Source organism: Thamnophis elegans, chromosome 13 (genome assembly GCF_009769535.1).
Source record: "Thamnophis elegans isolate rThaEle1 chromosome 13, rThaEle1.pri, whole genome shotgun sequence".
NCBI classification, from domain to species: Eukaryota; Metazoa; Chordata; class Lepidosauria; order Squamata; family Colubridae; genus Thamnophis; species Thamnophis elegans.
In genome coordinates this window covers 37,658,427-37,683,057 of record NC_045553.1, presented here as the reverse complement: position 1 = coordinate 37,683,057, position 24,631 = coordinate 37,658,427, and the positions used below count along the sequence as shown (strand labels likewise).

The 24,631-nt window shown below is 41.9% G+C and overlaps 2 protein-coding genes across 4 annotated transcripts; one reads left to right on the top strand and one right to left on the bottom strand.

Moving 5' to 3' along the window:
• Positions 1–415: 415 nt before the first annotated feature.
• SRPRA (SRP receptor subunit alpha) lies at positions 416–13,557 on the top strand. The gene is made up of 14 exons (XM_032229131.1): positions 416–652; positions 3,424–3,507; positions 4,117–4,280; positions 5,679–5,839; positions 6,004–6,166; positions 6,807–6,960; positions 7,257–7,366; positions 8,321–8,439; positions 9,365–9,451; positions 10,180–10,352; positions 10,583–10,796; positions 10,991–11,154; positions 11,659–11,757; positions 12,142–13,557. Exons 1-14 carry the CDS (start codon positions 527–529, stop codon positions 12,268–12,270), a joined length of 1,947 nt encoding a protein of 648 aa, XP_032085022.1. The 5' UTR covers positions 416–526; the 3' UTR covers positions 12,271–13,557.
• FAM118B (family with sequence similarity 118 member B) lies at positions 13,002–24,553 on the bottom strand. Of its 3 annotated transcripts, none has more exons than XM_032229132.1 (8): positions 24,492–24,553; positions 19,726–19,809; positions 19,007–19,259; positions 18,178–18,405; positions 17,505–17,633; positions 16,416–16,701; positions 15,803–15,859; positions 13,002–15,304 (listed from the first exon to the last, which is right to left on the bottom strand). In XM_032229132.1, exons 2-8 carry the CDS (start codon positions 19,800–19,802, stop codon positions 15,285–15,287), a joined length of 1,050 nt encoding a protein of 349 aa, XP_032085023.1. In that variant the 5' UTR covers positions 19,803–19,809; positions 24,492–24,553; the 3' UTR covers positions 13,002–15,284. The 3 variants fall into 3 exon arrangements, with proteins under 3 accessions (XP_032085023.1, XP_032085025.1, XP_032085024.1); XM_032229134.1 differs by having other exon boundaries at positions 13,002–14,802; XM_032229133.1 differs by lacking the exon at positions 24,492–24,553 and adding an exon at positions 24,249–24,480.
• Between the last annotated feature and the right edge of the window lie 78 nt (positions 24,554–24,631).

The window sequence follows — 24,631 nt, the reverse complement described above, 5'->3', positions numbered from 1 at the left end:
GGCACCTCGCTCTGACGTATCCAGGGAAGCCTTCAAGCCACGCCCCACTCTCTACCTCTTGCGCGGCCTTCGGGAGAATAGACCAATCCGATCTTCTTTCCCCCTCCATCTCAATATTAGCCCCGCCTCTTCCTCTACTGTGGAGTTTCTATCTCTATAATTCAAGAGGGAAGCCCGGTATATTTTGAGCATGTTTCCTTCCTGGAATAAGCATCCTGTGTCTCGAATTACAAAACCCAAGATTTTCACTCATGAAATCTAGACCGTTCCAAATAAAAAAGGAATAAGTGATAAAGGCGACGACGTGTCTGACGTCCAAAACAATTCTTTACTTTCTATCTCTATCAGCCATGTAAATACCGCCTCTCCCAGGGACAGGATCCAATCAGACCTCTGGTGCCCGAGTTGCTTCCGGCGGATGTGAGTAGTACTTAAGAGAATAATCTGACGTGGGTAAGGAAGTCGGGCTGGTTTCCCGGCGTCTTCGGTCCCGTCTTCCCCCGGTTTCCCCCCTTCCCCCCCGGCCATGCTCGACTTTTTCACCATCTTCAGCAAGGGGGGGCTCGTCCTCTGGTGCTTCCAAGGCGTGCGCGGCCCCGCGGCGGCCTGCACTGCGCCCGTGAACGCGCTCATCCGCTCTGTCCTCCTCCAGGTAAGAGCCAATACCCCCCCCCCGGGCCACGTATGCACCCGTGGTCTTCGCGGGGTGAGGGGGTTTGCATATATCGTCCACGCGGGGTGACGTCGTGGGGGATGGGATGGGGGAGCCCCAGAGGATCTGGGCGGATTTCACGAAGGTTTGTTAATCCTGTGATGGGAGACCACCAGGAGATCACAGGGAGAATTTAGAAGTGGGCAGCAGCCAAATGCTTTCATGCTGCTGCCGAGAGAGAATGAAATCAAGGAGTCGCCCGGGTCTGAGGTAGATTAAAGGCAACATTTACTTTTTATTTGATTATTAAGCTCCTTTTTTTGGACCTTCTGTCTTCCCCCATTGCCTTCAACCCTCCATTTCCCAGAGTTTCCATCTGTTTGACCTTTTAGAAGCCTACAGCTGCTTGATGCTAGGATGTAGTTGAAATAACAGGGTTAATTCATGCCTTCTGTATAATGATATAGCTATATAAGCTTATGTTATATAAGCTATACATACTTATACTTAATGTAATTATACGTTTTCCATGCTGCTGTTGTAACATTACACCCTGTATGCCTAATACAATTGTGCCTGAGTAATAGTTAAGAATGAGGCCTGAGTAAACTGGCTCTTCCCATTAATTTGCATGGCCATCAATCAATATTTTGAGCAGGCAATTAATAATTTATTTCAGTCAGATTATTTGAGCCAGATTCCTTCTTTTAATATATTCCTGCATACAAAGCCTGTTTTGTGAGTAAGATGCTCAAAAAAAAAATCTCCGCTCCCTTTCACAATCAGTATTTGGAGTAGCAGATGGTTCTGAAGTCTTCAGGACTTGTTTGGCATTATTATCCCCTTATATCTGAAAGCTTTCCTTTAACTGATGGTTTCAAAATCTATCTGATGAGTCAGATTGTATCATGTGTTCCATGGGACTGAAGCTATCTGCTTTCCCAGGTCCCTTTTGGTAGCAGGCACTTAGCAATTTCCAGTTGGTCTTTTTCAACTTTGCCTTTGCTTGTTAAGAAGGCATGATATTAATGAATTGGTATATAGTACTCAAGCATCTCATGCTAGTCCAAGATAAGTTACCGTATTTTTCAGAGTATAAGATGCATCAGTGTATAAGACGCACCAAGGTTTTGAAAAGGCATTTTTTTAAAAAAAGTAGGTAGGTAGAGAAAGGGAGAGAGAGAAATACGGTAGGTAGGGGGAGAGAGATAGTAGTTAGGTAGGTAGGTAGGTAGGTAGGTAGATAAAGGGAGAGAGAGAGAGAGAGAGAGAGAGTAGGTAGGTAGGTAGAGGGATAAAGAGAGAAATAGAAAGAGAGAAATACAGTATATAGGTAGGGAGAGGGAGAGAGTAGTTAGGTAGATAAAAGGAGAGAGAAAGAGAGAAATACGGTAGGGAGAGAGTGTGCGTAGGTAGGTGGGTAGAGGGATAGAAAGAAATAGAGAGAGAAATACAGTAGATAGGTAGGGAGAGGGAGAGAGTAGGTAGTTAAAAGGATAGAGAGAGAGAAATAGAGAGAGAAATACAATAGGTAGGAAGAGAGAGTGTGTGTCTAGGTAGGTAGGTAGATAGGTAGGCAGAGGGATAAAGAGAGAGAAATAGAGATAGAGAGAAATACAGTAGATAGGTAGGTGTTTCTGCTGGCATAGCAATTGATCTATGTAATTCTCATCAGTTAGAGCTTCCCAAAATTCTGCAAACTTCCCCAAAACAGCCCATTTTTCACAAAAACGGGCCCTTTTTTTCAAAAAAAAAAGGCATGAATAGCTTGGGGGGGGGGCTTGCAGAGTGCTCCTGCAAGTGGTACTCAGGTGCCACTTTCTATGCCATGTCTTCTTAAAAAGAGTTGAAAAGAAAAGTAACAATAAAATACATTATAACAATGTAAAATTATATTCACTAAGAGGTAATTTTCCAACATTCATATTCATGAGTTTTTAACAGGACCGCATACATTAAGTAGATCCTAGATCTCAAGGTGGAGAGCCTGGATCAGTGGAGCACAGGCCCCACAGCTGAAAAGGACCGTCTGGAAATGGCTGTGAGATACCTTTCATTGGTTCTCCGCACACAGTGCCACCAGAAGCCATATAGCAAGAAATGCTCAAACGAGAACATTCTGTACTTCATCGTATTCATCTGACTTTTATAAAAGAAATATTAATTTTAAGAAATCAGCTATTATGCAAGTTGTAATCGGGCTAATTAGTAAGATTTACTGAGAACAACATAAATTGGTTTCAACTAGATTCCACAGGTCCCACCTAGGATCACAGATAGGTCCCATTGAGCTGAATTCCCTTTTGGTAATTAGCATTGTGTTTGCTCTCCATTTTCTATTTTGTATTTTTTTTTACACATTGTCTAGGTTTTAGATAAATCGGGTCTTTTAGTTGATTGTTTGTTTTTCCATCATATGTTGGCCACAGAGACATCGAGTTGGGCAGCCTTATAAATCCAGTAAATGAATAACTGCTGGGACACATGCAGGGCTGCTCAACTAGCACTACAAAAGCTTTAAAACCTTCCCATGGTTCTCATATTGTTGAATGAATTGCGGTATACTTTTAGTGGGGACTGGTTGAATCTCTCGAAAGCTAAGGTCTTTTGGGGGGGGGGGAGGAACAGTGTGCTTATTCAACCACTTGCACATTGGAGATTGCCTCTCTCACATTGGTCTACACTCTAGTCCCCACTGCCAAGAATAATTGCAGAAGCTACGTTTGACATGTGGCTCTTGTGTTTCATTATGTTAATTCTCTTCTTTTCAGGAGCGAGGTGGCAGCAACTCTTTCAACCATGAAGCCCTTACCCTTAAATATAAGCTGGACAATCAATTTGAGCTTGTATTTGTGGTGCGTATGCAGTTTGGTGCTGAAAGAAAAAGGCGTCAAAAGCAAATGAATACTAAACTGAAATTAAAAAGTTTATTGGCTAATTCTTGAGAGGTAGAACAGGTGAAAAATACGTGGCCTTTTACAAGTAACTGAATTACAACTCCTTGTAGTGTAGTTAGTGATGAAGAACATTATGAGTCACAGTTCAGCAACATACTCTTCCTTCCCAATGTTGTAATCCTATTGGGTTGAGGTACACAAGTCACACCATTGTCATGGAATGTTTAATCCTGCTTTGTCTGATAAGCTATGGTTGGCTGGAACCACAAGATGTGACGCCAGAACCTAATGCATCTCATGTTTTATGGAGTCTGTAAGCCTAGGGTGTCAGTGGTAGCAGTGACTTATAAATGTTCTTTTCTGTTTGAATCATTCGTCTGTTTAGAAAGCACATTAAGAAATCTAGCCTTTTTTGAGTGTCTTTCTGCTTGTGTGAAAAGAAGCATAGAATGGAGGCAACTGATTCATATTGTGGGCTATTAAGGCAGAGAACTTTGCATATATATTTAAATATGAGCCCTCTTAACTACGTAGCTTTTTTCTTACCACACGGCTTCTCTTTTGCAGGTTGGATTTCAGAAAATCTTGACTTTAACCTATGTGGATAAGTTGATAGATGATGTCCATAAGGAGTTCAGAGATAAATATCGAAACGAGTTTCAACAGAAGGGTACCCTTGGGATCCTTAATGGCACCTTTGATTTTAAGGAGGACTTTCTACGTCTCCAACGGTAACAGAATCATCACTTTTGTAGTCACTCATGTCCTCCTGGGGTTGACTTATCCCAGTTGCTTTATCTTTTGCAGCTGAAAGACTGCAGTGGGAATCACTGAGAGCTGGGCAAAATGAAAGGCTGTGGGTGGTCCTTATGTTCAGTTGTTCAGTTCAGTTGTTGTGTCCTTTGCTAAAGTGTACTTTAGGAATTTTGAAGCTATTTGCTTTGTCTTGGCTACCAAATTAAATTAGTGTTCAAAAAAACCACCCGTTCCAGTGCTGCAGAGTTCTTCCCAGCTATAGGCTAGCGTGCTAACTGTACCCAGACTTAGGACTGGGTACAGAGTTGAGATAGGTAGCTTCACGTTCATCAGTTTCTTAGATTCCTGGCCACTGAGAGTGCTGGGAAGTAGGACTTGATCCAGAATAATAGAAGGAGTAAGAGCCGTGGTGGCGCAATGGTTAGAATGCACTATTGCAGGATAACTCTGTCCATAGCCAGGAGTTCAATCATGACCCGTTCAAGGTAGACTCAGCCTTCTACTCTTCCAAGGTTGGTAAAATGAGGACTTAGATTGTTGGGGGTGATAGGCTGACTCTGTAAACTGCTTAGAGAGGACTGTAGATCATAGCCAGGGTTCACATCTGCCCTTAGTGTAATCTCGACACCAGAGGCACTGTACATGTCCTCTAAAAATCAAAGCACCAAAATGACAATGGGAACAATACAATAAAGCTTTAGGAAATGCAGTTTATTGTAATGCACAACCAATGCCTTTCTTCTTCATGCCCCTGGATTCTTGTCAGAACTTTCCCAAGGGAGGTTGACCTCACAGGCTGGGGAATCCCGGCTTAAGGAATATAATCTTGCTAGGAGATGTTTTCTTCTGACTAACAGAAATAGAACTGACACAGAATGTTATGCAAACGTCTTGACAAACCTTGAACTTTCCTTACTCTCTCCCTGCACAAAAGGGGAAAGGAATTTGAAATATCTGTTTGTGATAACAAACTTATCCTATAAAAGTATGGCTGTATGCAATGTGTGCAATCCATACTTAGAAGCTAGGTGATTACGCCAAGATAAGATCAGTTAATAGCCTCCTGTGCTAAGAATAATTCAGAAGGGCCCTATTTTTAGGATCAACCGGGAAATTGATTTATAATACAATCATTCTTTAGGAAATATTGTGAAGGGTATATTCACAGACACATTTGATGAGCAAGATTCTGGGAGAAGATATAATCACTGCAAATAACATTGAAAAATAGCTACACAGATCAAAATCATGCCTTGAAGTTCCCCACAGGAGAAAAGAAGGAATGGAGGGAAGCAGATTCTGTGCATTAAGCTTGTGGCGGTTTTTTCATGGCATTCCTAATATTACATGATTTTTTTCCTCTCTCCCATCAGGGAAGCAGAGGAGAGCAGTAAAATCCGAGCTCCCACTGCCATGAAGAGTTTTGAACAATCAGCAAAGTCCCAAAAAACCGTGAAGTCTATGATAGAAACTCGGGGAGAGAAACCAAAAGAAAAAACTAAGAATAAGAAAAACAAAGGTTCCAAAAAAGAAGGTGAGTTGGCATTGGAGTGAGCAATTACTCATAACCCTGAAGAACAATGGGATTCGTATTTGTGGTACCTTGTAAGTTGAAGGTACATTCAGCTTTAAAACTTGCTTTCTGCCCATTCCTGCTTCACAATCTTGTAAGGGACAGTGACAATTTTGTTATTTCAGCTCAAGGAAATGAAATGGCTGCAGCTCCCAAAACTGCTCCTGCCATTAAGCTGGACCCTCCTCTTGAAACTGGGGAGAAGGAAGAACTGAGTAAGGATGAAATTCTGAGGAAGAACCGGGAAGAATTCTTCAAGAAACGGCTGAAGGGTGGAGAGAAGTCCAAGTAAGCGAGGCCAATAACTGGACGAGTTGGATGTCTCTCTATTTCTTCATCCAACAGAACCTAACTTGGATGGCTGTATCTGTGCAAACATGAAATGTTTCATTTCAGAGACACTTCAAGTGAAGGGCCTCTTTGATGTTTTTTTGCAAAGCAGGCATAAGTGAAGTGAAACAAGAAGTGAAGTGGCTGTGGTGCTTCACTTTGTCCAGCTGCCACACTCTAAAACTCCATTAACTGGAAGCTGCTTCTGGGCAGGCACAAAACATGGTCAAAAACCTCTTTCAGTGAGGAATTGCTAGAAGTAGTTTTGTAGTAATGCAAACTGCCTCAGCAAGACCAACTATTTTAACAAGATGAGAGATATTAACTTGATGAGAAGTATAATATAGAACACAGCTTGCTCAGTGTAGCAGATTACAGGTGCCATGTTCTCAGGCAGCATTGCCAAAATCTCACAAAACATTGAAATCTCACTGGTTCTGAGCAGTTTATTATTTCATTAGATGGAACTGGGGGAAATTTGTATTTCTAATCCCTTATCTCTGTGGTCCAACCGAGTTGCATGTATTGTCATTTGGAACAGGAATTCTGCTTAGCTCAGTACAAAGAACTAACGGATTTTCCTTTTTGCCTTCCTTAGCAAGTCTCCAAAGCCGGATGCTCAGAAGGACAAGGGGAAGAAGCCCCGTGTGTGGGATACAGGGAACTCTAATGCCAAAGTACTTGATTATAGTAACTCTACTACTAATGGAAATACAGACGCTTGTCCCATGGAGAATTATGATGCAGAAATGGTAAGACCCCCACTTTCCTGTCCTTCTGGTGGGTTTGTCTGGCGCCTCGATCGGGATTCTGCTCAGCTAAAGTGGTTTTTCTTGCACTGAAATCTTCAGCACAGATTGTCAGGGCTTCTATATTATGAGACATTAGTACAGATGTTGCCATTAAAGCAAGTATATTGTTCTAATCAATCGCTGGGCCACATTTGCAAAAGTAAAAGGTTAACTGAATTGCGGTTTAACCACTGTTTAATTAAGCCGCAATAAGCTATGTTTGCTCATGGGCCTAAGACACACTGTTTCCGATTCAGCTGCTGGTAGATGGAAGTCGTGAGCCTGGCCGTCTTCTTGATCTTGAGTATGATAGTGAAGAGGATCCTGGAGAAGAGGACAAAGTGGTTCCAAACTCTTCAAACATAAGGTAAAATCCCTGGTAGTAACTTGCAGGTGTGGATGCTATTGTGGAGTTTCCTTGGTTTTATGGATTGTAACTTTTAATGCGTTTATGGCTTAGAGCAGCGTTTCCCAATCTTGGCAATTTTCAGGTATATGGACTTCAACTCCCAGAATTCTACAGCCAGCATCATCATTTCTGTGAATTCTGGGAGTTGAAGTCCACTCATCTTCATACCAAGATTGGGAAATGCTAGTTTAGAGTAATGTGTGAACTCAGTCTCTGGTTGCCGTTGTCCTGCTTCAGACAGAATCCCTTGGGTGTTGGAACAAGAAGTAACTGCCATAAAGAACAGCTGCAGGGCATGATAGGCCTCTGAAATTATGTCTATTTTGATATGGAAAAGAACGAGCCAGAAGTAAAATAGTCAGTCAGCATATTCATGATACATCTTAATTCCCAATCTTCGTCTCCCTTACTAATACTTATGTCTATGCCTTTTCCCATCTTGTAGCATAATTCTCTTTTCAATAAAACAAAAATAAAATGCTAGTCACATAATACTTAGTATGTAAATGGTTTTGCCTGCACATATGTAAGCACTTTCCCAATTCTGTGACTTTGTTGTCATGATTTGGGAACATATTTCAAGAAACCAGTGTCGGTTTGGAGGTAGCTTGCAAAAGGGTGAGCTGATGTTCTTCAGATATTCTTCTTTACAACTGTCATAAACCATTGGTCACATTGACCAGGGCTTATGTTTAACTGAAGCTCAAAATAAGATCATATCATTAAATGCCTATGGAGTTTCTCTGTCATCCAGGTCATGGCTGTCCCAAAGGTGCTTTTTCAAGAGGCAAGTGGACTAAAGCACCTTTGGGACAAGATCATATCACTGTTTTCCGGAAGAGGAGGAACTTGAGGAAACTCCTTTATTTAATTTGCTTTTCCCACTATGTTAACCTCTCCTTTCTGTTTCAGCAAGAAGAAAAGTGGTCTTGGAGGCATGTTTGGGATGCTGAAAGGACTTGTGGGTTCTAAAAGCTTGTCAAGAGAGGATATGGAGCCTGTGCTGGAGAAGATGAAAGATCATTTGATCGGTAAGACTGAATTCCCATGGCCAGAGGCCAATTTTGGACTTCACACAGTGATGCCACATCAAGACACTCTACTGTTTCCTCCAGCAGAGTCAGAAAAGCTGGCCATGTTGTTAGTTGGGACTTGGAAATGATAGGTTTCTTTCTTGAAGGCTAAATGAAAGAAAGGTAGAGCAGGGAAAGAGGGTTTCAAAATTTGCAGTCCCCAAATTTCTTACAAAATGCATTTCGTATCATATCTTTTATTCCTTCTTGATTCTATTTTTGGAACAAAGTCTCCTTGGTTTAAAACCAAGTCAACACGCCAAATGCCTTTGACTTTCCTTGCATTCAGAGTTGATCCTCCAGTTAAGATCCAATCTTTTAATCTAGGAATATTGGAGATTAAACAAAGGCTGTCCAGGTCTTTGTCTAGATCTGTATACTGTGACATCATCTGTTGGTTTTTTAGAATTATATAGAGGCTGTGGGGATATGTAGAAGCTGTATATCTTGAAACATCAGTCGGGTTTAGGAGGATTTGAATTTATAGCAGAATGGAGCAGCCCGCAAATCCCCTTTCCACAGCCCTTATAGTTTTGATGTTAAGATGTCCTTTTGTCTTTCTTGAATAAATGAAAACTGGAGGGAAATCTTTTTTCATAAGATCATTAGTGACTTCTGCACTTCCTTTCCTCCCTCATATTCACAGCTTAATTCCATCTTTGAAGCAATAGATAGTCTGCAGGGCCAGGGCTTCCTATTCCCCAAAGCGACTTCCTCACTACAGAAGAAGCTGAAGGGCTCAGCTGAGAGATGCCAGCTTCAAATCTAGAATGACTGTAGGTGGCACCGTCTTACCTTAGTGGTTACAAGGCTCAGGTGCCTTACAATTCAAACTAGAAACATTACATTCTTAACTAACAATGTGCCTTTTCTTTTCCCAAAGCGAAGAATGTTGCTGCTGAAATTGCAGTCCAGTTGTGTGAATCTGTTGCAAAGAAACTGGAAGGCAAAGTGATGGGTACCTTCACTAGTAAGTGTTTCTAACTTTCTGGTAGCTTTCCTCCGACTATCTCATCTGTTGGGATCATCCTCGGATACGGAACCAAATACACTCATTCATCGTGGAATCCATCTATCGAAGTAGCCCAAGTTGGTTTTTCTGGATTCAATTGTTCACATTCTTCCATCAGAAAAGACAGCATGCATCCCAGTAGAGCTTATAGCACTCCATTTGCCCAACCAACATTTTATTTGCCTAACTAATTGTCCTCAAATCCCTGGGCCGCGGCCGAAAACCCATAGCCCGTTCAGAACCAAGCTCCACTTGTACAAGCTGCACACTATTCCATGCACACCTGCCTCTCACATGGAACCAGCCCCTCTCCCCCATTCCCCCCACTGGGCTGCCAAGACAGAAAGGTTGGAAACCGCTGCAAGAGAGAATACTGCAAATGTACCAGTCTGTAGTGACTTCTTTTGCTCTATTCCATTCCCACCTAGAAAGAGATTGCGTTAAGTCCAAAGCATCATCGGCCAAAAGAATATCTCATCAAATCTTTTCGGTATGTTTTGATGAGGGTGGAAGGAGATACCTGCACAGAAACATTACCCATGTGGCATACTTAAGAGAGTAACTAGGCTGTAGTTCAGTTTGCTGTTATCCTTGATTAATCTTGTCCCAGACTATCTGTTCTTCAAGGGGTATGGGAGATTCCTATGAAAGTGGAGGAAATATATTGCTCGTTTTCAATTTTCCAGCGGTGACCTCAACTGTGAAGCAAGCCCTTCAAGAATCTCTGGTGCAGATCCTCCAACCTCAGCGCCGGGTGGACGTCTTGCGTGATGTGATGGATGCCAAGGTTCACCGCCGACCTTACGTTATCACTTTTTGTGGTGTCAATGGAGTTGGGAAGTCAACCAACTTGGCCAAGGTATCGTAGAGGCTTACCTTTGTTGTGTTTGTAAGCACTTCTTGCTGAAGGTCTTCTGCTATAAAGCAGGGTGTAAAATGTTGCTCATTTTCTTGATCCCTACCTGCTTCAGAGGAAAATGCAGGAAAGATGATCCTCCTGTCCTTAAAGATAATATATTCATTTATTAATACATCGGATTCTGTGCTTGGAAGACTTAGCAAGCTCATGTTCTTCTGCCCACCCTCCAGATTTCTTTCTGGCTGATTGAAAACGGGTATAGTGTCCTCATTGCTGCCTGTGATACCTTCCGTGCTGGAGCTGTGGAGCAACTACGTACTCATACTCGCCGCCTGAATACTCTGCATCCACCAGAAAGCCACAATGGTCGCACCATGGTGCAGCTTTATGAGAAGGGATATGGGAAGGATGCAGCCGGCATTGCCATGGAGGCAATTTTATATGGTAAGGTCTATCCGGTAAGGTCCACGGATTACATTTCTGGCCCCACCCAATCATATTGGTGCTCGAAATGTCTTCTTTCTTCTCCTGCCTTTGCTCTCCACCCCTGAGGGTGCTACAGAATACAAACCATTCTGACCCAGCCTTATTCCTTTTACCAAGGACACACCGTTTCACCCATCTTTCTTCCTTGCCAGCACGCAACCAAGGTTTTGATGTAGTTTTGGTGGACACAGCAGGACGGATGCAAGACAATGCTCCCTTGATGACAGCTCTGGCTAAGCTCATTGCAGTTAACACCCCAGATCTTGTTCTGTTTGTGGGTGAAGCTCTGGTGGGAAACGAGGCTGTGGATCAGCTGGTGAGTGTTTTCGTCCTTTGTGGAGGATGGCTTGAGCCATCGTAGTTTGGGTTCACATTACAGTGTCAAAGCTAACTATAATAGCCAAGCCATAAACCAGAGATGAGCCACTTGCAAATGTTTAAATCCCAGGTGATCTTGGAAGTCATTGAGGATTGTACCTCTTGCATCATTTTGCAACCTTCTGGACAGTGGTTTTTTTAAACCAAAGGAGCCCTTGAGTGAGGCATCATTCACTTACTTTACCTTAACTGCCAAAAAAGGAGGGAAGGAGATGCTGACAATGGATTTGAGCCTCACATTAAGCTACAAACCCAGGCATCTAACCCACCTCTCCTTTGAATGGTTATCATACAGTGTGTTACATTCAGGAATTAGGCTGTAGGTCACTTGTGTGGAACTCTGAAGATTTTACCACACATAATGTGAACAAAAGACAAAAGTGTATTTATATGCAGATTTTTCCAAACCCATTTCCTTTTTTTCCTTCCACCACTCCTTCAGGTCAAATTTAACAAAGCTCTTGCGGATTACTCCATCGCTCAATCCCCACGGCTCATTGATGGAATTGTTCTCACCAAGTTTGACACCATTGATGACAAGGTAAATGTGGGTTCATTTGAACTCCTTGCTTGAGACAGGCAGAACCTTTGACGTGTTTTGACTGGGGCTGGGGGGTGTCTTAGACCAGCTTGGCAGCCTCTAGGCAATTTTTGTGGAAGGCTCAAGAATTAAAGAAGCTCCAACTTTTGCTTGCCACTGCTTCCCCAAACAGAATAAAAGGGCTGCTGCATTTATGGCTGGGGGGAAAAAAACCCATACTGTTCAGTTTGCTTTGTAGGTTAATTATGGCAACAAAAGTATTGATCCCTTTGCAATTATACGTACGGGGATATATAAGGTTGCTTGGCTTAAAAGAGCTTCTAGGTTTATCCTGATTTGCTTGGTCCCCTGAAGGTCTATAACAGTTGTCCTTTTTTCCCTCAGGTTGGAGCTGCAATCTCCATGACATACATCACTAGCAAACCAATTGTTTTTGTGGGAACTGGACAGACCTACTGTGACCTACGTAGCCTTAATGCCAAGGCTGTAGTTGCTGCTCTTATGAAGGCCTAAGCATCCATTGTTGCACCAAATTCCTGTTTGCCGATGTCTTAGAATGTGCTTTCCGATGTGACTTTTCCTGGAAGCTTGCCCCCCACCCCACCCCTTCATCCTTTGCTTTCTTACTTTTTTTTTGGTATAGTGCAAGAGAGAATACAGGAGTGCTAGGGGAAAAACAAAATAAAGCCACTGTCTTCATTTCTTTACATATTGCACACTTTCCACCCTGCAGTGCATGGGGTTCAATTTTAGGGAGAGCTGCCTGTCTTCAGTTGTATTCCACTTATTTAAAATGACTTTGTCCCGCACTAAAGTTCTTTGAGACAAGTCTTTCTCAAAATGCCTACTCTAGAGTATCTATACTCCATGCTCCCTTGTCCAGTAAAACCTCCCCCCCCCCTCCTTGCTCCCTTGATCGTTCTCTCTAGTTCCTCCTGGGTTAGTGGTATCACAACAGTTGAAGAGAATTGTGCTTCAGCCCTTGGGATGACTGACATACCTCAGATTCTGCCTTGGGCCTGAACAGCTGCTCTGGATTACATTTCTGGGGATTAGAAACCAAAGGGATGACGCCTGGACAAATGGCTCTTTCCTAGCAGTTATATTAGCCATCCCCGATTGTTGTGTAGAGCAGAGATAGATAGAGGCCGCTGATATTGTAGCCTTCACAAGCTGGTTTTGATCACAATTCCCCCAACTGCAGACCAAAAAAGCTCACAGCAGAGAAAGGGTAAATTTGTTCTCAGAGGAGGAAGTATGAATGTGAGGGCTGCCGATTCCTTCTCAAAGTCATCTCATCAACCCCTTATGCATTAAGTTTGTCTGAATTGTCTATGACGACCCTGCGTGTATCTTTGCACACCATCTTCAAACAACATCAGAGAAGCAGATGGTTGTGTCCCTGAAGATTCTCTAAGGACAGTTCCTTTATCTGGCCCCTTCCCCGGCCAACAGGGTCCTTCCCCTAAAGGGGAAAAATAAGTCTGTGTGGATTTTAATTTTGGCAGATGAGCTTCTGGCCTAAGAAGTGGGTTTAAGATTTCTCTCTGCCATAAAGAAGTGGCGCTCTGGAAGTCACTGCCTCTCCTGTCAAGGGGGAGGGATACACAACCAGCCAGCAGGGGCCACTGCATGCTATCCCATCTGCACTGGTTTTTGCTTTCCAAACCAGCCTGTCTGCTTCTTTGTCCCCTTCTTCCACTAGGGATAATCCTGGTGGCTGCCTGCTGCGTTCCTCCCTTTCCTCCTCCTTTCAGAGTGCCTCTTGATCCTGATAATAAAGTGCTATGTTGAATAACACCATTGTCTCTACAAAGACGCCTTGGTAGCTCGGCATTGCAGATGTGCTCTAGTGCAATAAGTTGAATGCTGCCTGCTGAAAATTTATATAAAATTTCTAAAACCTTTTCTTTGTCTTCCTGAATTTGAAAAGCTGGCTTCTCTAAGATCATGTGTGATCAACAGGTTTTCTAGGTGTGCAGATTCCTCACTTTCTGTTCTATTCTTGCTAGCCCCATCTGTAGGATTTTAGGAGGGCCTCCAACTTTGCAGCAGCAAGACTCATGAAGCTGTTGTTGAGAATGGATACATCCCAACGTTACTTTAAGCCTGTAGTTTGATCTGAATAAGCAGGAATAAGGACTACATTCCCTGTCCTACCACTTGCTCACTAGACAGGTAACAAAAACCCAAAAACTATCCAGTTGCTTTGCCACTTTGTCTATTAAAGACCAAATTAACACACAAGCACCAACCCTTCATTTGATTTATTTTTGGCTTAGTGTCATATACAAACTATCAGGTTAGATTGATCAGTAAACAATAGCTTTAAAAGATCACAATTTAGTGATATAAAAAAGGAGACAAAACATAGTTAAATAAGTCTAGCTGAGCTAGCTTCAGACCAGCAGTCATCGAACAGTTAAACCACAAATTAGTCAACTATTATTTTAGTACACTATTGTGCCAACCCAGAATTTGGGTAGCTATGTAAACCATGAGTTAGTCAACCAAAAGTACTGTATGCACATTAGGCTGATTATCATCACGATTAGCAGCCATAATTTACACACAGCTCATGTAAATCAGAGACAGATGAACGTTTTTAAAAATCCCAGGTTCAAATTTATACAAAGTATAAAAGATTTAGAAAATTAGACCTTCACTTTTTTTTTAAATGTTCATGTGGCTCAGTCTAAATTTTTACAGAATATCAAAGTAGAGGTAATAAACTCAATTTTGACAGGATTTTTTTTTAACACAAAACCTAAATAGAAAATGAGATCAGATTGAATAAACACGTCTTCATCTCTAGGAAAATCTTCTCTCTTGGAAGGAGATATAATGGCTTAATCTACTACCTTGTATCCCCACTTTAGCAACATTAAGTTGTGTGGACTTCAATTCCCAGAATTCCTCAGCCAGCCATGCAGTCATATAACTACAGGACCTGCATGCCACTTGCTCTGGCAACATGCCAAGTGTTCTCAGTTACTCCACGAGTATCTTCAGTTGTTGTCTGTCCTTACTGATGGGGGAGACATTCTAAGAATATGGAGAATCATATAAAAAAGGCTGGCTGGGAACCACACAAAATGGCGAACAGGATTAACTTCTAGCTCCCAGAAGACTGAAAAGGCACAGGTTCGAGTTTACCACCATATGGCAAACCACCAATTATCTCAACCATACATACTTCTAGTAGAACCCCAGGTTTACGGAGTGGTAACTTAACGGCAGCTTTTGAGAAACTCTCTCTTGTAAGCGGGATGGGTGAGAGGACCAGTCTGTAAATGAAATACAGATCCTCCATGCATCTCAACAGAAGTGATACCTCTCGTCCCCTAAGGATTCTCAATGCTTAAACAGGCTACTTATTTTTTCCACAAGGGGATCTTGTAATGAACAGAACTGGGAAAACGTCGTGGAATGTACTTCCTGTTCCTCAGCATCAGGGTCTATTAAACGATCAGGAGTGTTTTTCTGTGTTAATTAATCAGGAACAATATCAATGTGTCCTGTAGGTCTCATCCAGTTGGTCCAATCTCTGGCAAATGAATGGACAAATACTTGGATATTACCCTAGTTACTCTACACACGGGGAAACACGCAATCTGTTTCACCTGACCAAACCAGGTTTCAAAGAGTTTACTTAGGCTAAGATGTCCTGTAAAACATGGCAGTTCCCTTTTTAACAAGTATTCCTCCCTAAGAAATAAAAGGGAGTTTTTAAATTGGTTCGGTGGCAATAAGAACCACTGGATTTATTGCTTTTCTTCATTTTTCTCTCTGCTAACACAGAACCATCACACAAAAAATCCATCTTAATCTGGCTTATTGGGAGTTTTGAAGCAGAGAAGCATCTACTTCCGTTCTTCCTAGGGCATCTTCCATCCCCTGTAAGATACTTTCTGCTATGTTTAGTCCTAAGCCTCTACCACACATTAAAAAAAAACAATTTTAGTGTGAGTGGTAGCTGCTGGTTAGCAAGATTCATCTTCCCAGCTGACTGCAAGGAATTCTGAATATTAAGTAAGTTCTGTACCTTTGTTTTCAATGCGCACAGTATTTGTGCCATTCAGTTGTCCCCCCTGTCGTGAACCTGGGATGAAGAACAAAAAAGATACCTTAAAACAGAGTGTAAAGTTGAAGAATATATGAAAGAAATCCAGAAGCATTTTTAGCACCTAAACTAAATCTCTACTTGGAAAACCTCAGAGTTTAAACTTATAAAAAGTGGATAGGTCCAATACAATCTGAGCCAGATTAAGCTGTGTATGTAATTTATATTGATTGTTGTAAATTGTAACCTACATTACATTTAAATGTTGTTTAGAACACAGTTAATACTGCATAAATTATCCCCATCTGTCGCATTAAAAAGAACTCAAAGGCAGGGGGGTGGGGCACACCTAAGAACCCAGTACATATACCACCCAGCATCACTCTAAAGTGAGATAGACAGATTTTTAAATTTGATAAATCTATGAAATGAATAAGATCTGTTTTTGGGAGTTCTGGACACACCAATAAACTCATCTGTTAGAAAACAAATTTATTTTTATTTATCATAAAAAAGTGACTGGGCAGCATACAAGCGTTGAAAACCCCCAATAAATATAGGAAAATATTCATTATTAAAATAATGGTTTCCTTACCTGCTTGATTCAAGTTGGAGATCTCATTTGTCAGTCTCTCAAAATATTCTGGCAAGTCCGAGTATTCCTCCCCATAGGAGATGACCTTAATCCCTTTGTCAAGCATGTTCTCTCGGAGCTTCTTAAATTCATCCACATCTCCACGACGCACAAGCATAAAATGCTCCAGATCTGACTTGTGTTTCACAGCTTCAAGGAAGAGGGCTTGGAAGGTTGTATCATCCACAGTCCAACCACAGCCTAAGAACAGGAAAGATTTGGCTTCGTACAACTTCTGGATCTCCCGCTTTAAAGGACAAAGCACACAAGCAAACAAAAAGATAAAATGTCTCTATTTTCATAAGAAAGGGAAAAGTTAGGATTACGAAAAGAATAAAAAGCCAACTCCCTCAAATAATTACAGTGAAAGCATCTGCTTAAAGGCTATTGCAAATACCCATACAAACAGTATTATGATTCAATATTAACGAGACAGCACGATGAAAAAACCCTTCTACAAGGTACCGAGAATATTCTAAGGATTAGTTCCCACCTAAAGATGGAGCCATTTCTAAATCTCAACCTGTACCTGTTCTGGAGGAGCTCAGACCAGAGACAAATAGGAAGTGAAGGTCTACAGAGAAAGTTAAGACATGATTATCTTAACCATTCATGTCTTAAGCAAGCCAGGAACAAGTCAGAATCAACCCTGCAGATAAACACAGAAACTGTGACTTGGTTTGACCAATTCTGGTCCCCCCTCCCCCACTTTTTCTAGCCTGTCTGATTAATTCAATGGGCAGAAGTTTTTTATTTTGGGGAAAAAAACAGGATTCAAACTGTTGATTCTCTACAGAATGATACGGAATAGGAACTCTGTATGTTTAGGAGACATTTTCAGCCTCGTATGGCAAACAGGATGGGCAGAATTGGGGATGAGATGGAGTCCTTAGGAATCTTTATATATTATCTCCTTCTCCCCTTCCAATTTCAAATGTGGCGCTCCAACACTATTGCTATTTCTAAATGTTTATAAACTCACACATCAAAAATTGCAAACAATCTTCATTCCAAAGTCAACAACATTTAAAAAGAACCTGCCAGTCTCACCATAACTTCCACGTTGCGTAGGACGTTCTGGTAACCAGCAGGATGAAGCACTATTCCGCTGGGATTTGTGTAGACTCCATGGATATGAAGAACACTCAGCTTCCTCTTCTCCTGTGCCCACTCAAGGACCTATTCAATATAAGCATCTAGGATGAAAATTGCAGTGAAACAACAGCTGGAAGGCTACATCCCCATTCTAGAATCCATAGCAACTTCATGATCATTATTTGTTACTTCGACACTTTAATTCCCTTTCATGTCTCTGTTGCGGTCTCATTCTTGTTCCCAAACTTTGTTTCCAAGATTTCAGAAGTAGAACGGAGACAATAAAATTTGTAATTTCAGGGACGTTATATTTTGATTGCTTTTTGTGTGGTTCGGAACTTCTATTATTGATATAAATATACAACATTTTGTTGTTCAGCTATCAACAGTAGTTTATAGATTCTCTAGAGCAAAGTTTTCATTTGGAATTTCACTATTGGGAGGAGAACCAAACCAATGTGCATTTTGACAGTGTTTGCGTATCAAGCTAAGCGACGAAACGGTTTATTTGTTTTTGGTTTAGTGCAGTTTCCAAATCCTACCACTTTTGGCTTACACTGAACTTTTTCATGGGAGTCTGCTCCACAAGGTGTAACTGCTCTTAGGACAAGAAAAGGGACACTGTTACCTTTTTCTCATCAGTGAGGTCAAGAGATTCAAGCTGCTTCCCTTGATCAGCTGCATAAATTTCCAGCAAGTTATCGAAGTTGGTGGTCAGAACAAGGGCGCCGTCTTCCATCAGGTGAAGAACTGACCTCAGGAGCCGCTTCCCCGTGTCTTCCATCTTGGACTCCAGGTCATCAAAGACCTCATACAAGCAGTCTTTGAAGAAAGAAGAACGGACATTGCTTGTGCGCTGCAAAGGAAACAAGACACACCAAGATCAGAATCAGAACATGCCCCAAGCAGTGTAGCCTCCCAGATGTGCTGAACTCCAATTCTCATCATCCTAAATGATGTGGCTACTGGAGAGGACACACAAGAAAGGCATCAGATTGGAAAAAGGTGACATGCATCACCAGACTCCATACCTTAACCTGACATAGATTACCATCACCAAATTAATTTGGATGCCCAGCTTCTTCTCTCCACCCAATTTTAGTTCTTTTAAAAGTAAGGTGTGGAGATCTTCTATGGAGGCACATTTTAATGTTACTGATTTAAAGACCATGAGCAGAGGAATGTGTCACAGTGACATTATTAGAGGAAGCACAGCCATAATGCTCAACCTTCTTTGAGGATGGAACTCCAAACAGGACCATTAGCCTTACTGGAAATAAGTGAGTCAACTCTGCTTCTGGTTTCAACACAAAGCATTTCTGCCAATGATATTCAACTGGACAGCTGGAATTTTGCAGAGCCATCCATCCTCAGTGGGTCATCTGCAGCTCAGCTATTTTAAGCACATCTTTTATTTCAAGCCTGCAAAAGATTCTCTTCTGGGTGCCTCAACTCACAGGGGACAGTTTCTGGATCAGATCATGAGCAACATGGATGAGGTTTTTATTGTCCTCAAGACACTTCTGAAATTTTCTCCTCTCCTCCTCTTCTAGTAGGTCGAAATCAATCGCAGCATCCAGCAGGGCCTGGATTAAGCCCTTCCAAGACTTCAAGGCTGGCACTTGGGGAGCCACTGCTGCACTGATGCCTGTTCCAATCACTAGGACTAGATCCTGGGGCTTTTTGCATTTTAAACTTGGCAGGAGTTTCCTACAAAGAGGACAGAAGGGAAGATGTGAGCATAATTAATGATTACATTTCTCTCTTGCCTTTTCTCCTAGGATCCTAAGTACTTGATCCTTTCCATTCATCTTCCTAAGAGTGACATGAAGTAGGTTGTTTTGTGAACTAATGACTGGGAAACAGCCACAATTCTTATAGTTCTATAAAGGATAGCAGAGATAGAACTGTACAGTCTTAACAACTCTTGATAGTTATATTTGCAAGGTTAGCTACACTGAACCAAAAGTAGAGGAAAAATAGAAGCTGACCTAAAGAAAGTATTCCCCGTGAGAAATGAAAACGGAAACAGAACTGCCTGCTGGACTGAGGATTTTAAAGTGTAAATTTCAGTCTGGAAAACTGTTCTTTGAAGAATATCTCCCCACACATGCCAGAGAAGTGGCCAAAGTTTATTTTCACTTCCAATTCAGCAACTAGAGATCCCACCACCTACCTAGGCTTCTTTGCAGCTGGCATGCCATCCTCCAGCAGAATTCCTTTGTGCAGCTTGAGATTCGCATTAGAAGCCATCCAGTTTCTAGGATGAAAGAAGTTTTATATCAGGAAGCTAGGTTCTCCAAGCAAGAGAAGATGCACAAGCTTTTAATATGGACACCGACCAGCATTCCCAAGGTTGTGAATTCAATTTTAAGCCCATTATTTCTAATGACTTCACCTGATGATCAAGGGCCAAGGTAGCAGTGCTACCTTGTTTTTATGTGACACCAAGAAGTATCTCACAAAAAGGAAGAAGGGCCAAAGAATTTCTTTAAATTAGATCAGATTTATCAAAGGCTGGGCCTCCATACTAGTCAACTATTGTCTGCATTACCAAGAACAATGGATTATGGAAATGTGTAGGTGAAGACATCTAGAGGATGCTAGTGTCAACTCGCAAAAGCATTTCTAGTCTGCTCTCAAGTTGCCATTAGAAGCAAGGGGGAAGCACATAGCAATAGCAGTTAGACTTATATACCACTTCATAGGGCTTTCAGCCCTCTCTAAGCAGTTTACAGAGTCAGCATATTGCCCCCAACAACAATCCGGGTCCATGCATACCTTCTTCAAATGTTGAATCTCAGATTACCAAAGCTGGATTGTGAGGCGTGTCTCTAAAACCCGCAAGAGTACCTCGTTGGAGAATGTGATTTATGACACAGACTGAAAGGATGGGGGGAACAGGGTCAAAGGTGGGCCGTAACCTACGTGCAACAGAGCAGACTTCATTTGAGTAGATGCCGACATGCTGCTCTTAATAAATCATTGGATTCCTTTTGAAACTTGGCTCGAGACTCTTGAATTAATTAGGGAATTAGGGCATCTGTCGGAACCTTGACAGCTAGTTCAGTACCTGTTTTAAATTTGAGGAAGATTCCATGGCACATCTGAGAGATTAACAATAGGTGCAGATCAAACCTCAAGCCAAAAACCCGTTCTTATCTACTGCCTGAGAATGTGTGGTTTATTCTTTTACAATTTAAGATGCTGCTGTTAGAGCTTGTTTAAAATAAAGATGTCTTCAGGTTCAACCCAATTCCTGATTACTCACATAGATACATCCATGTAGTTTTCTTGGCTACAATATAATTGTAGTTTGTCATTTTCTTCTTTTGAAATGTTCTTTTGCCAGCCCAGTCCAATTAACAGTTAACTAAAATTTTCCATAGGATAAAGTACTCTTTACAAATGTAAAACTGTAATGACACATAACAATAACAGAAGCAGCACACCCAGATCTGCCAGGTACATCTTTTATCTATAGGGGCATTTTTCTCCTGCAGTTTTCCTCTATCTTATCTATAACTCTATTTTACTTTGAGGTCTCACTTTTTCATTCTGAGATAGCCCCCGTCAATTCCACAGACTAATTACTACAGAACACACTGATTCAATCCTTTTATAAGACTGCTAACAAAGGATAAAAATACCAGGTTAAAAGGGAGTTTAGCAAAAAAAATAAAAATGGGAAAGATAAATTTATGTAAAAATCTCTGAAGGAAAGTTGTCCTTTAATTCAGCAAACACTCAACAAACAGCCTAAAACTCTAGAATAAAAGCTGGATTAGTTTAGGAACGCCAGAAATAAGGGTTTTATCCCTGTTCTTCAGATATTAAACATCTTGGCAAGAGGTCTTCTCATCAAAAAGTTGTGTAAGTCCTCAGATGTGATTTGAGAAATATGGTAGTGACTTCTTGTAGATTAAATGTGATTTGCTGTTTAGAGTTTAGGGTTTCACCAGCAACTTTGGCAACATTCTATTCTCCTTCCTTTTTTTGTTTTGAAAACCAAACACAAGTTAAAAGTTGTATTCTATATATGGCATCATTTTGCTAGAAAGAAAAGAATTCCCAGATATCTCATGCTTGCTGGGAAATTTGGAGTGATTGACCAAAACATTTATAGAACACTAATTGGGGAAGGAGATCAGTTTGGTATAAAGGAAAATGACAATGGCAGATCGCTTCTGAAAATCTTGTCAAGAAATCTTCAGGGACCTCTCTAGGCAATTGCCAGAAGTCAAAAATGATTTGAAGTTAAACACAGAGACACGAAATTGGAAGGTTACCGTGCAGTGTACAGATGATAGGCTAAATCAAAATGCCTAGTAAACAAGCATACATAGTTTAATCTTCATTGTATGTTGATCTTTAACCATGATTTGTAGATCATAATGCAGAATTTCCAGAAATCATGACTCATATTCAAAAAGTCAAAATACTGATCAATCCCAAGCCACATAATTTGGCAAGCTAAATCTCCAAATGTCTATGGAGATTCTCAGTCATCTAGATCATGTTTGTTTGTTCCAAAGGTGTTTTTTTGAGAGGCAACTGGACTTTCTGGTTTTTGTTTGAAGATGTTTCGCTTCTCATCCACTAAGCTTCTTCAGCTCTGAGGAAGCTTCTTGGATGAGAAGAGAAATGTCTTTAAAGAAAAAACAAAGTCCAGTTGCCTCTCAAAAAAATACCTTTGGGACAATATGGCAAACTGGAAAGTTTGATAAAAGAGCAATGAGCAATGTAAAGAAAAGTATGGTGCATCCACCACCTCTTGGCTTTGTGTGTTGGACAAACCGCAACCGCAGTATAAATCAGTTTTACTGTCCTTAAGTTACAGATCAGAGACTAGCCGTAAAGCTAATAATAGAAAGCCTTAATCATCAGAGTGCAAATCACTCTGCACCATATACAGACCATCCCCCAAAGGAGTCACTCTTGAGTCCAGGACAATCTATTCCCACATAAAGGATTTAAATCCAAGGCATTTATAAAGCAGCTGAATTCTGAACTCTTACTTCCTGGTTCATACTTTTACCACACCAAATCAACAATATATCCCCCACTCCGCATTTCTGGGAAGTAAATTAGTTGCCAAACATGATCTGCTGAAATGAAAAGCAGGAACAGAAAGAATTTTTGAGATGCAGGAACTATCTAGTTTCGACCCTGATTAATGCTGACAAATAGTGTGCCATTACAAAATTTCCATACTTCCTGATTAAAAAAGAAACCCTCTATCAATTCAGAGAAACCACCTACTTCAAAAACACAACACACATTCCAACACATTCCACCCCAAACACACACAAATTGGCAGGGGTTTTATTTTATATATATATTTTTAACTTCAATATATGATATCTTCTGGATTTTCAAGACCAATAATCAAAACATTGTCTTTTGGAATGCGGCTTAGATCCCTAATCTGCCATTTTCTCCAATGAATCTGTTCTCCCTACTTACATCCCAAGAAAACAGCCACCATGTCTCACTGCAAAGAGAATCAGTCAGATTACACTCCATTCATAGATTGGGCTAACCAGACAGAGGTATTTTACTGCTCTTAAATCACACCTGGTGGCCCTTTGGCTGCCCTTGTCCGGTCTCTGATATTAGAAATCAAATGTAAATAAGATGCAACATGTATTCGTAACAGCTAATCAAAACTACGTAATTTACTGGTGTTTTTATATTTATTTATTTATATTTATGTTTTTATAAATGTAATATAAATATGTTCACAGTTTTTATTAGCTTATAATACAAAAGAACACAGTAGGAAAAATCAGGGTCCCAGGTTCTCATGCTTCTCCCAATTAATTGCTCGGCCCTGGGCTAAACCATAAAGGGATTCCTTTCTGTTTGGGTTCAGATTCATGTGGAAATCTTCACTGGGGGGGGGGGGGGGAGCTTGCAAACCACAATTTATAGCTTAGTCAACTGAATAAGCCTTGGCCAGTCAAAGGGTGCCACCGGGAACCCCCTTTGGAAGTGCTGAAAAGCGGGAGAAATGAAAGGGGGGAGGAATATCAACCTTTCGACACACACACACACACAACTGCACTGAGGGGAACCTTGGGAGCAGCTCCTCTTTTACACAAACACACAACTGTACTGAGGGAAACTCGGGAGCAGCTTCTCCTGCATACAGACACACACACACACAAACTGCACTGAGGGGAACTCGGGAGCAGCTCCTCCTGCACACACAGACACACAGACACACACACACACAACTGCACTGAGGGGAACTCTGGAGCAGCTCCTCTTTTACACAAACACACAACTGTACTGAGGGAAACTCGGGAGCAGCTTCTCCTGCACATACACACACACACACACAACTGCACTGAGGGGAACTCGGGAGCAGCTCCTCCTGCACACACAGACACACAGACACACACACACACAACTGCACTGAGGGGAACCTTGGGAGCAGCTCCTCTTTTACACAAAAACACAACTGTACTGAGGGAAACTCGGGAGCAGCTCCTCCTGCACATACACACACACACACACAACTGCACTGAGGGGAACCTTGGGAGCAGCTCCTCTTTTACACTTACACACACACACACACACCTGTACTGAGGGTAAACTCGGGAGCAGCTTTTCTTTTACACACACACACACACACAAACTGCAGAGGGAAACTCAGGAGCAGCTCCTCTTTTACACTTACACACACACACACACCTGCACTGAGGAGAAACTCGGGAGCAGCTCCCCTTCCAAGCAGGCGGATAGGGCGAGGGCGGCCATTTAGCCACAGCCGGCGACGAGGGTCACAGCAGGCGACGAGGGTCGCGAAACAGCCCCAACCCTCCTGCCCTCGCCGCCACCACCACCACCATCCCCAGCCCGGTCAAAAGTCCCGGCCTCGCGAGCGGAGCCTCCCGCCCAGTCAACGCCGCCGCGAGCAGCGCGAAACCCGCTTACCTCACGGCGGGAAAAGGAGAGCAGCCGGCGCCGGAAGGAGCGGCATCTCCTTCCACACCCACCCCCCGCAACGAGTCTAGATCCTAGAGTGCCTCCCCGTCCTCCCCCGCCGCCATGTAGCCTCTTTCCTCGTTTCCATG